Here is a 12,050-nt window from a genome sequence, read left to right on the forward strand (position 1 = left end):
TGCTCCTTGGATGCTGCCTGACCTGTTGCGCTTTTCCAGCAACACATTTTCAGCTCTGATCTCCAGCATCTGCAGTCCTCACTTTCACCATCAAGTTTTGTCAACATCAGACACCAAATTATTTAAATGAGGCCTTGAATCAAGAAAGTTTCCATCTTTGCAACCCATGCTTACACAAAAACATAATCTCCATAATGACATCAATGTTTAAACTGCATTCTCAACTTTGAATTAAAGAACACATATCCAACATGCAAGACAGCCACAATAAATCACTTTCACCAGACATGTATGTAATAGTTCAAGACAAAAAGGTGCCAAGATGTAGCCAGCAGCAAAAAAAAACTTTTATTTATTTGTTTATTATGATTTTCATGATCTCAGTAAGCATTATAACATTTGTTTTGCATGGACTACCATCTCCCCTGTGATTAAACAGTCACTCAACAGTTAAAAGTGAATTATGAAAAACTGTGTCTTGGGTATAATGTTGGAGGATATTTTGCACCCATAGTATCAAAGAGCAACAATTGCCTTCATATAGTATGTTTGATCGCAAGTTGTTGTTCAGTTGGAGGAATATATTTTAAATTTCCTTTGTTCAATCAAATGTTTGGTAGCATGTAGTTCTGGCAGTTTTACTTTAAATCAACAGTTTGTTTGAATCCTTCATAGTGAGAGCAGGCAAACAACTTCTATATCTAGAGTAAAGAAGCATTACTTAACGATATGGTTTCAGATTCAGTCTAACCTTTAAGTATAGAAGCAGCAGATTTGTTACTTCCTATATTCTCATGATGAATAAAAAAAAAAAATCTACATTTACTGAAAATCTATTGTTAGTCCAGTCATAAATTTAACTGTTCAATGCTGAATAAATAAATTTATAGCCTCAGCCACAGATCAATTGAAATGTTCTGCTGTCCAAAGCCAAGGAAACCACATTATGGCACATGATACTCTTGTCACTATTTTGGATGTATCTATTCAACCTGCAGCTGACGCATTTATCTGGACATTGTGAAAATAAATATACACTCCAGTTTGGGAAAGCAAAAATTCATATACAGGTCTGGCTACTGGCACTGAAATTGGTAAAATATCTAATGGACAATTTGCTGGCTTTGTGAAAGTTGTCTGGAATGTCTCCAAAAAAAAGAAATACATAGTGAGAAAAACAAAAGGGAAAATATCCTAGATGGCTTTCCAACTATTGTAATGAACAGTTGCAGAATCTTCACACCTGAATTGGTCATATATACGTTCAGTAGGTTGGGGTCCCTGAGGGTGTTGCTAAAATGAGAAAATAAAATTTTAAAAAACTCAATATATCACAGCATCCAGTGCATTAGCAATTTCACATCTGGGGAAATAAGAATCCTGTGACAGGCACAAACAGTGCTGCAATTGCCCAAAGTCTGATCTTAGCAAATCCATGTACGAGACTACAATTGCTCAAAGGGTGTTGCATATGCTGCACTAAAACATTTCACTGGTGCCACAGTCAGTATTGCTCACTTCAATTTCTTCCTCTCTGAACAGCTATAGAAAGAACACAACCTCAGATCCAGATGCACTCTTCAAAAGATAAAGAAAACTGCATTAAAATTTAAAACACATTATCCTTGCAACAGTTGTTTTTATTTAATATTGTACTTTTCAAAATTATGATAATTCCTTGAAGTGCAGATAACATTTTGCAAGAAAATATACTGCAACTTCAATATCAAAAGGAAAGAAATGTCCAACAAATCGACTACCTTCATCTCAGTAACCATTGGGTCAATAAAACCAATGCAGTCACCTTCTTACAAGTAAGAACATTTTAAGGCAGGTTGGGCACCCTCATCATTACTAAAGTCACTTTACAGATTCCAGTTTATAACTACTGTTTTTTTGGTGAAGTATCTTATTTATAAACTTTACCACAACACCCTAAATTATGAATAAAGCATTACATTTTTAATCATAGTATACATCATTTTAGGAAGACATAGCAAACATAGTCAATTGGATCAACGTACAACAATCGCATTATCTTAGACAAAATATGCCAAGACAAAATTTCCTGTTTTTAAGTTGAAAATTTAGTATCTGATTAAATTCAGAAATTGAAAAAGAAACCCATTTTAAATGATTATCTCAGGATTATAGTTTCCAATTCAAAATATTTCCAAACTTACTGACCCACATAAATACTTCCTTCAAAGCTGAATACTCAAAGATGTTGACTAATTGTCTGACTAGTCTTTCATGATGTTGTTTTCAAGTGAAACAGAAGAAGATTTGCTGTAAGCACACACCTTGGAATAAAGATACAGATTTAGTACGGACCATGTATATACCAGCAATTTACTTTTCCATTAGTTAATGTTTCTTCCAAGCACCTCCAGGATAGCACGAGGGGGTAAACAGTATAGTGTTCAGTTCTTGTACAGAAAGGAAACATTATCTGATCATAATCCTTGTTGCATGTTTTTCTAAATATTGTTCCTCTTACGTTCTTCATCATATTTGGATTATGGTTGTCATTTAATAAACAAAACATAAACACCCATGACAAGGCAAGATAGTGCAACTGGTACATGAAGTCTTGTTCCTATTACTGCAGCTGTAAAGAAACATAGTTTTATTTAGTAATTAGTACAATAATGCTTCCTCACTTTTGTTTTCTTTAAAAATACACTAGGATACATTGCAAATATCACATTCAGAATCATCTCAAAATAACTTTAATGAGGTAGCACAATGCAAGATTTAACATGTGGCATGGAGCAGAAATTCTGGTAGAAATTTTGCCTCAAAGTTTCTTAATCTCTGCTGTACTGTATGGAGACACTCAAAAGTTTAAAGCTAAAAATCACACACAACACCAGGTTATAGTCCAACAGGTTTAATTGGAAGCACACTAGCTTTCGGAGCGCCACCTTCTTCATCAGGTGATAGTGGAGGGCTCAATCCTAACACACAGAATTTATTGCAAAAAACTTTACAGTGTGATATAACTGAAATTATACATTGAAAAACTGATTGTCTGTTGAGTCTTTCATCTGTTTGAATACCATGATAGTTTCACTTCTTTCATGTGTAAATCACAAAACCTTTTTCTAAAAAGTTGTATTCTCAGGTTAGCTGTTAACAATGGGTGATAGCTAGACAATATGTTGAAGGTTCTGGATTAGTGGTGCTGGAAGAGACTTGTCCGACCTGCCTAGCTCCTTTGCCACCTATCCACTCCACCCTCTCCTCCCTGACCTATCACCTTCATCTCCTCCCCCACTGACCTATTGTACTCTATGCTACTCTCTCCCCACCCCCACCCTCCTCTAGCTTATCTCTCCACGCTTCAGGCTCTCTGCCTTTATTCCTGATGAAGGGCTTTTGCCCGAAACGTCGATTTTGCCTGTCCTCAGATGCTGCCTGAACTGCTGTGCTCTTCCAGCACCACTAATCCAGAATCTGGTTTCCAGCATCTGCAGTCATTGTTTTTACCCCATATGTTGAAGGTGTTAGCCCCCTGTGTTCTCTGTCATGATGTTTAGATTGATATCTCACTTTTTAGATTAGAATCAGAGTTTTATATGAATTCATTCAGTTTTTGAGCAAAGTACAATGTAACTCTGCAAGTACAAATTCACCCCACAAAATATATATGTGTGTGTCTGTCTGGGGTGGGGATTGTGAGTATGAGAAAGTGTATGCATGTGTGTGTAGTGAGTGTAGAGTGTCTTAAGTCTGTGAGGGGGTGCATGTGAGAGTGTGGGAGCGTGTGTGTCTGTGTGTCCGTGTGTATAGGAGTGCGTGCGCGAGAGCGAGCAAGAGCGCGAGAGCGAGAGCACGAGCACGAGCGAGTGTCAGAGTGTCTGTGTGTGTGTGTGTGTGTATATAGTGCAATGGTGATCACCTGTAATGTGACATGAACCCAAGGTCCCGGTTGAGGCCCTCCCTATGGGTACCGAACTTAGCTATCAGCCTGTGTTTGGCCACTTTTCGCTGCTGCCTGTCCCGAAGCCCGCCTTGGAGGATGGTCACCCGAAGGTCCGAGGTCGAATGTCGGGACAGGCAGCAGCAAAAAGTGGCCAAACAGAAGCTGACAGTTAAGTTCGGTACCCATAGGGAGGGCCTCAACCAGGACCTTGGGTTCATGTCACATTACAGGTGATCACCATTACACTACACACACACACACACACATTTTGTGGGGTGAATATGTAATTGCAGAGTTACATTGTACTTTGATCAAAAACTGCATGAATTCATGTTTTAGATTAGAATCAATCTAAACATCATGGCATAGACAGAGAACACAGGGGGCTAACACCTTCAACATATTGTCTAGCTATCACCCATTGTCAACAGCTAACCTGAGAATGCAACTTTTTAAAAAAGGTTTTGTGATTTACACATGAAAGAAGTGAAACTATCATGGTATTCAAACAGATGAAAGACTCAACAGAATCAATTTTTCAATGCATAATTTCAGTTACATCACACTAAAATTTTACTACAAATTCTGTATGTTAGGATTGAGCCCTCCACTATAACCTGATGAAGGAGCGACGCTCCGAAAGCTAGTGTGCTTCCAATTAAACCTGTTGGACTATAGCCTGGTGTTGTGAGATTTTTAACTTTGTACACCCCAGTCCAACACCGGCATCTCCAAATCATGACTCAAAAGTTTAGATAGAGTCGTTGAGATGTACAGCATGGAAACAGACCCCTTGGTCCAACTAATCCATGCCAACCAGATATCATAATCTGATCTAGTCCCATTTGCCAGCACGTGGCCCATATCCCTCAAAACCCTTCCTATTCATTTACCCATTCAGATGCCTTTTAAATGTGGCAAATTGTACCAGCCTCCACCACGCACCACCCTCTGCATGATAAGTTGCCCCTTAGGCCCCTTTTAATTTTTTCCCCTCTCAGCCAAAACCTATGCCCTCTAGTTCTGGACTCCCCACCCCAGGGAAAAGACTTTGTCTGTCTATTTACCCTATCCAAGCCCCTCAATTTTATAAGCCTCTATAAGGTCACCCCTCAGCCTCCAACACTCCAGGGAAAACAGCCCCAAGCCTATTAAGCCTTGCCCAATCCTCCAACCCTGGCAATATCCTTGTAAATCTTTTCTGGAATCTTTCAAGTTTCACCTTCCGATAGGAGGGAGACCAGAATTACACACAACATTTCAAAAGTGGCCTAACCAACAGTTGCAACATGACCTCCCAACTCCTATACTCAATGCACTGACCAATAAAGGAAAGCATACTAAATGCCGCCTTCACTATTCTATCTACCTGCGGCTCCACTTGCAAGGAACTATGAACCTGCTGAACAAAGAGACCTTGGACTGCAACACTCCCCAAAACCTTCCATTAAGTGTACAAGTCCTGCCCTGATTTGTCTTTCCAAAATGCAGCAGCTCACATTTGTCTAAATTGAACTCCATTTGCCATTCCTCAGCCCATTGGCCCATCGGATCAAGGTCTGGTTGTACTCATAACTTTTGCTGTCCACTACACCTCCCATTTTGGTGTCATCCGCAAACTTACTAACTATACCTCCTAGGTCCACATCCAAATCATAATGAAAAGCAGCGGACCCAGCACCTATCCTTGTGGCCATAACGGATCCCAGGCCTCCAGTCTGAAAGGCAACCTCCACCACCACCCTCTGTATTCTACCTTCAAGCCAGTTCTGTATCCAAATGGCTAGTTCTCCCTGTATCCCACGAGGTCTAACCCTTCGTCACAGAGTAGCAGGAAGAACTGAACAGGAGTCACAGTGGATTACTCCACACACACTACGAACTGCTCACAACGATACTAGTTGAGAGTAGGGTCAAGTGTCTTGTGAAGAGAGAAAGAATTGGTGCTTTGAGTCCAGTATGAGTCTTCTCCAGAACAGAAAGATTGTTGAAAAATGGATTTTTTATACTTTTGACAGAGAAGCAAAAAGGCAGATTGGAATGGAGGCCCCGTACAAAAGCCAAAGTGGTTGTTAATGATGATGAAACAGGGAAAGGTAAAATAAGTTAGATTTGATTTGATTTATTATTGTCACATGTACCAAGATACAATGAGACGTATAATTTTTAAGGAAAATCACACCCTAAATAAGTACATTAAGGTAATAGAACAGAATGCAGAATATTGTGTTAGAGCTACAGAGGTGCAGAGGAAGATCAACTCTAATATATGAGAGGCCTGTTCATCAGTCTTATAACAGCAGGGAAAAAAAAACTGTTCTTGAATCTGTTGGTATGTGTTTTCAAATATTTGTACTTTCTGCCCAAAGAAGGTGCAAGACAGTATAGCTAGGGTGGGAGAGGTCTTTGATTACGTTGGCTACTTTCCAGAGGCAGTGAGAAGTATAGACAGAGCCAATAGAAAGAAGGCTGGGTTCTCGTAATGGGCTGGGCTGCACTGGAATAGAATGTTTTCTATGGTGCATCTATAAAAAATGGCAAGACTCATTGTGGAAATGCCAAATCTCCTTAGCCTCTTAAGTAGGTAGAGGAATTGGTGTGCTCTCTTGACTGTAGTGTTGACGTGCAATCTTCCGACGAAGTACAACACAAACTTGAGGAACACCACCTCATTTTCCACTTAGGAATTTTACAGTCCGAGGTCTCAATATTGACTTCTACAACTTCAGAAATTAACCACATTATGTCTGTTCTCCATTTTTCTTATGTGGTCTAACACCCCCTCAACCCTTGTCTTGATTTTGCTCGTAGTAGAAAAAGACCATTCTCTTCCTTTCATGTGTTAATTAATACTTATTTTACACATCTTTCTCCTTTACCACGTTTAACAATCCCTTTCTCTTTGCACAGGGTCTTCACACCATCTGCTCTTTTGCTCCTCCTCTGCCTCTGTCAAAAAGTATATTAAAAAAAACTACTTTCCAACACCTTTCAGTTCTGAATTTGTCATACTGGACTCAAAATGTTAACTCTGCTTCTCTTTCCACAGATGCTGCCAGAACTACTGAGTTTCTCCAGCATTCTGTTTGTTTCAGATTTCCAGCATCCACAGTATTTTGCATTTTTCTGTTATTTGCATTGTCTGATAAATATTTATTCAAGAAGATCTAAAGTTATAAAAATAAACACAAAAATATTGCTGGACATAGAGAATATCAAACTACATTTATTTTACGACTTTAAGATGATTTTAGTTCATGATCTATTAAATCGCATGCTTTAATCCAGTGTAGTTACAATATTTAACTTACTAATCAAATCTTTTTAATCAAAACCAATTAGTTTACCCCTCAAGAATATACAATACAAACTTGAGCAATAAGTCATTCAAAATCCAGATGATCTTTTTATTATTTGATTTTATCATATCCTAAAACAGATTAATGTTTTTGTTCATTAAATCTAATATCACATCAATTTACCTTTGTAAAATACACCCCATACCCCTTTCTTTTCAGATAGTAGCCACTTATTTAGTCGGGGAACTTTCTTTAGGTATGCACAGGTGCATATAAAAAGCAAGCCAAAGACCAGGAGCCCATCGAAAGAATATACTGCAAAACATAAGTGGTTTTGGTTAAAACTGAATAGTCTTCTTTAATTCATTTAAAATACATTCTTTAGTGTTAAGATTATATAAAACTCGTAAATATATTCAACATTACTCCATTATGGGGTTTCACATAGAAGTCAACAGTTTTCCAGCATCAATCTTGCAACTTAGTTCTTCATAAGAATATTAAAAAATACAAAACTCGCACAGGATATAACTTCATTTCTTTTTGTAATGCTGCTGATACGTAATAGGTAACTTTTCACAAATGAGAAATTGTTTCTCTGTTAAATTGGTCGGGTTATAACTGCCGGTCGTGATGTTGATTCAAGTTGCAGCCGAAACAGAAATGTCAAGAAAACATGGCTACATGACCAAATGTACAAATGAAATTATTTATTGGCTTGGGACTCTAGCCTCAGGAACAATAGATGTACTGTAGATTCATGGACCAGAAGTGGTGAACCTGCTCCCTCAGCTGATAAGTTGGGGACAAGCCTCCCTTCTCAACTAGGCCAAGTGAGGAAATTTCATGACCATCAAACCATCAATCAGCTCAGGGAGGAACTTCCATCCACACAATCTTGTCTGTTGGTGAAAGGTAGAATGGACACCTCCTGTGGAATGAGCCCATCAATGGTCACGAATAAGATGAAATTCCCAAGTAACTCAAAACGTAGTGCTTGATATCTCACCCACTGCTGTAAAGTACTGGCAGAGACAGGTAGGCAGTCATGGCAATATCATGCCACCAGTTTTTAATCACCACTCATCTCCACACCAGAGCAGCCAGCCTGCTTACAGGATGACTATAAAATTCCACTCATTGTGGTAAATAACATTGCATAAAGTCAATTTAAAATACTATGTACTTCTAGGAAGCATTTCCTGTCAGCTACAATTAAATGTATCTGTAATACATAAAAGTTAAGATTCAAAGACAAGTTATTCAAAGTATTCAATTAAAAGTATCTAGGAAAAGAAAATTCTAGAGGCTTGCAATTGACTTTAGGAATTTTTTTAATTCACTTGTGGGATGTGGACTTCTCTGGCTGGCCAGCATTTTATTGTCCATCCCTTGAGAAGATGCCTCCTTGAATGGCTGCAATACACATGTCCGATCACATTTTTGAAAAAAAGACAAAGCCAGAGCTTTGGCCCACAGACAAATACAATTAATGTCAGCAGGAAGGCGCTCAATTTCCATTAACTGCATTAGAATTTAAGGTCTTAAAAGAATAGACAGAAAACTTCCATAGGAGATTCCTGCTAGAAGCTGCCTTTGAAGTTTGCTTTTTTTTTGCTGTTTTTAATCCATATATCATAAGTTAAAAACTGGTGTTAGTACATATATTTAGTGACTGTTTTAAAAACACAGTCACTAAATAATAGGCCAGAGACCCAGTCCACAATCAGAACACGTAGATGAGGAATTAGAACCGGAAACCAATCAACATCCTGTTACTCAACAAGTGCTGAAAAAGCTTAAAATATAGATAGAGTTTAGGGAAACAGATAGAAAGGAGGAAAGATAAAGAAAGAGAGAGAGACACACATATCGATGAAAACACTTTCCAGTTCCAAGAATGGAAAAGCAGTTAAAGGTTTAGGAAGAACTTGACCAGATGGAAACTGGCAGGTAAAACTTCTCTCCACTCTGTAACTATCCAAATTTTCCTGTTAGAGAGTCAAGTTTTGAAGCCCTTAACTAGTTACATTCCTAAATTTTAAAGGAGGGTGATGTGTAGTCCTTCTTCACTACTTTTGAATGGGGAGCAGGACAGTTACAATGGCAACAAGAAATGAGAACCTTCATGTTTCAGGGTCAGTTAGCAGGGAAGGCTTGAGAAGTCTATTCCATGTTGGCCCGTGAAATGACCATTGATTGTAATCAAACAAAGGTTGCAATTCTTGGTCCACTAGAGCAGTCCTAAGACACATACCTCAGCGGGGTGCATAGAACAACCAGCAAGATATCTTCACTGCAGATTCTAACCACTTCAGAGAATTTGCCCTGTGTGAAATCCACTCAAATACACTCTCGCAATCCTGAAGGAGTTTTGTCCTCAATGGGAGCACCATAATCCTCTCTCAAAGTGAGCAATTCTATTTCCTTACTCAGATACTGGAAACACCCAATCCCTAATGTCAGGGAGGATTTGAAACTTTACTCTTTCCTCCCACACTAGGACTCCCATCACTAAGAAATTTTTACCTAAGATGACATTATCTGGGGACATTAAGTGAAGTGATGCAATCAGAAGCCAAGATTGCACCAAATAAATCTAATGTGAGTGGAATGGGAGAATAAATGAATACACCTTTACTTGTTTCTTTCTTTTAACCAGAATGCATGTCACCGGGACAAAAGGTATCATGAATACATAGATTTATGGCTGTTTTTAAAATACACTCAACAGCCCAATAAGCATTACTGTTATAAAAACAGAAATTGCTGGAGAAACTCAGCAGGTCTGGCAGCATTTATAAACAGCAGCTAACAACCTGTATGAGCTCTCCGAAAGTAATCGACTTCCTTTCATTCAAAAGGCACAACAGAAATTATATTTCAGCATTATTCCTTAGAAGACCTTCAAAGGAGATTTTTATCCATATAGTAAGAGTAGATTTGCTTGCAGTTAGACAACAGATCTGCAGTGATCTCATTAAATGGCAGAATATGCTTGAGGGGCTGAATGGCTACTTCTGCTTCTATGCTCCTGAATAACAAGATCATCAATTGCTGCCACAAAGGAATTCCAGATCACTAATTCCTACCTTGGACTTTTGAACTCCATCTTAAAAAACAAGGACATTGATAAACTGGCATTCCTTAGTTGATTTGTAGTCAAGTTGTTATTTATTAAAAGAACTTTTTTATTCTTTTCAATCCGTTCTCTTCTGATTGTTTTATGTTTATCTGTGTTGCAAAGTATTACTCTCCATCTCTTCCATATTTAAGTATGTGTGAGAAAAGCACGGAGTATGTTCATTCAACATCCATATTCTGAAAACTGTACACTTGTGTTACAAACAAAGGAAGCAGATAAATGTCACTATAGTTTAAATAAAGGGGAAAAATTAAATCGCAGGTCTGTTTAATGTCTGGTGGTGAGAATAAAGAGAAAATAAATGTTTTTGAACTCACAACTGGTTTGTAACATATTCTGAACACTATACACTTGTATATGGATGTTGAACGAACAGGTTCACTGACTGAAATATGCAGGATTTGGCTGTCTATTACCTCCAAGTCAGGGATTGGTGCATGATATTGTAGAGCAATTTGTCATTTCCTGGTTATGTGTTAAAGTTATTAACTGCACAAGTGTTGAAAATGAAAAATATTCCAGAATATCAGGTATTGATATTCTTCTCCACACAATTTCTAATTCATAAAAACTATAATATTGTATTTGACAAATAAGTCTAATGTATATTGCACTAGTCCAATCCATCAGTACAGAAAATAGCTGTGGATGTAAGCTAGTTACATTGTATTTTATTAACTCTAACAATTATTATTGCAAAATGCACAACATAGAGCTTTTATTATGCGTTATACTTGTGAAAATTAAAGTCATAATCATAGACTAATAACAGCACAGAAACAGATCCTTTGGTCCAACTGGTCTGCACCGACCAGATATTCTAAACTGATCTATTCCCATTTGCTAGCATTAGGCCCGTATCCCTCTAAACCCTTCCTATCTGTATACCCATCCAGATGCCTTTTAAAATGTTGCAATTGTACCCATCTCTACCACTTCCTCTGGCAGTTTGTTTCATACACTGTCTACTCTCTCGTAAAAACGGTTGCCGCTTAGGTCCCTTTTAAGTCTTTCCCCTCTCACCTTAAACCTATGCCCCCTAATTTTAGACTCCCTTACCCTGGGAAAAAGACCTTGGCCATTTCACCCTATGCCCCTCACGACTTTATAAATCTCGAAAACGTCAGCCCTCAGCCTCCAATTCTATCGGGAGAAAGTCCCATTCTATTCAGCCTATCTTTATAACTCAACCTTCAATCCGGCAATATTCTTGTAAATTTTTTTTTGCACCGCTTCAAGTTTAAATAACATCTTTCCTTTAGCAGAGAGAACAGAACTGAATGCAGTATTCAAAACGTGGCCCACAAATGTCTTGTACAGCTGCAACATGACGTCCCAACTCCTATACTCAGCATACTAACAAAGCAAGCTTGCCAAATGCTTTCTTCAGTAAAACAGAAGGCAAAAATACACACAACTCATCCTCACTGATCTGCCAATGTTTGTACTGGTAGGAGTGACTACTGCACAGACTTTGTGGAGACAGCATGGAAAGAGGCCCTTCACCCTACTTGTCCATGCCAATCAGGTTTCCTAAACTGAACCAGTTCCATTTGCTTTGCTCTCCAATCTATCTATATTCTGCTGCAACTTCTGACAGCTCCCTTCACTATCTGCTACTCCACCAATCTTAGGTCATTAGCAAATTTGCCAATCAGACCACCTAAACCTTCCTCTA

The 12,050-nt window shown here is 38.3% G+C and overlaps 1 protein-coding gene across 1 annotated transcript in view; it reads right to left on the minus strand.

The window, feature by feature from the left end:
* Nucleotides 1-325: 325 nt before the first annotated feature.
* Nucleotides 326-12,050, minus strand: part of tmem167b (transmembrane protein 167B) — a 32,764-nt gene continuing 21,039 nt past the window's right edge. The window contains exons 2-3 of the mRNA XM_043716759.2: nt 7,411-7,542; nt 326-2,611 (exon numbers count right to left, since the gene is read on the minus strand). Of these exons, the coding sequence (XP_043572694.1) occupies nt 2,529-2,611; nt 7,411-7,542 (215 nt within the window). The 3' untranslated portion in view covers nt 326-2,528. The remainder of the gene's footprint in view (nt 2,612-7,410; nt 7,543-12,050) is intronic.

This window comes from Chiloscyllium plagiosum, unplaced genomic scaffold (genome assembly GCF_037043375.1).
Source record: "Chiloscyllium plagiosum isolate Xiang-an unplaced genomic scaffold, Cpla_swu_hap1 HiC_scaffold_26, whole genome shotgun sequence".
Taxonomy (NCBI): domain Eukaryota; kingdom Metazoa; phylum Chordata; class Chondrichthyes; order Orectolobiformes; family Hemiscylliidae; genus Chiloscyllium; species Chiloscyllium plagiosum.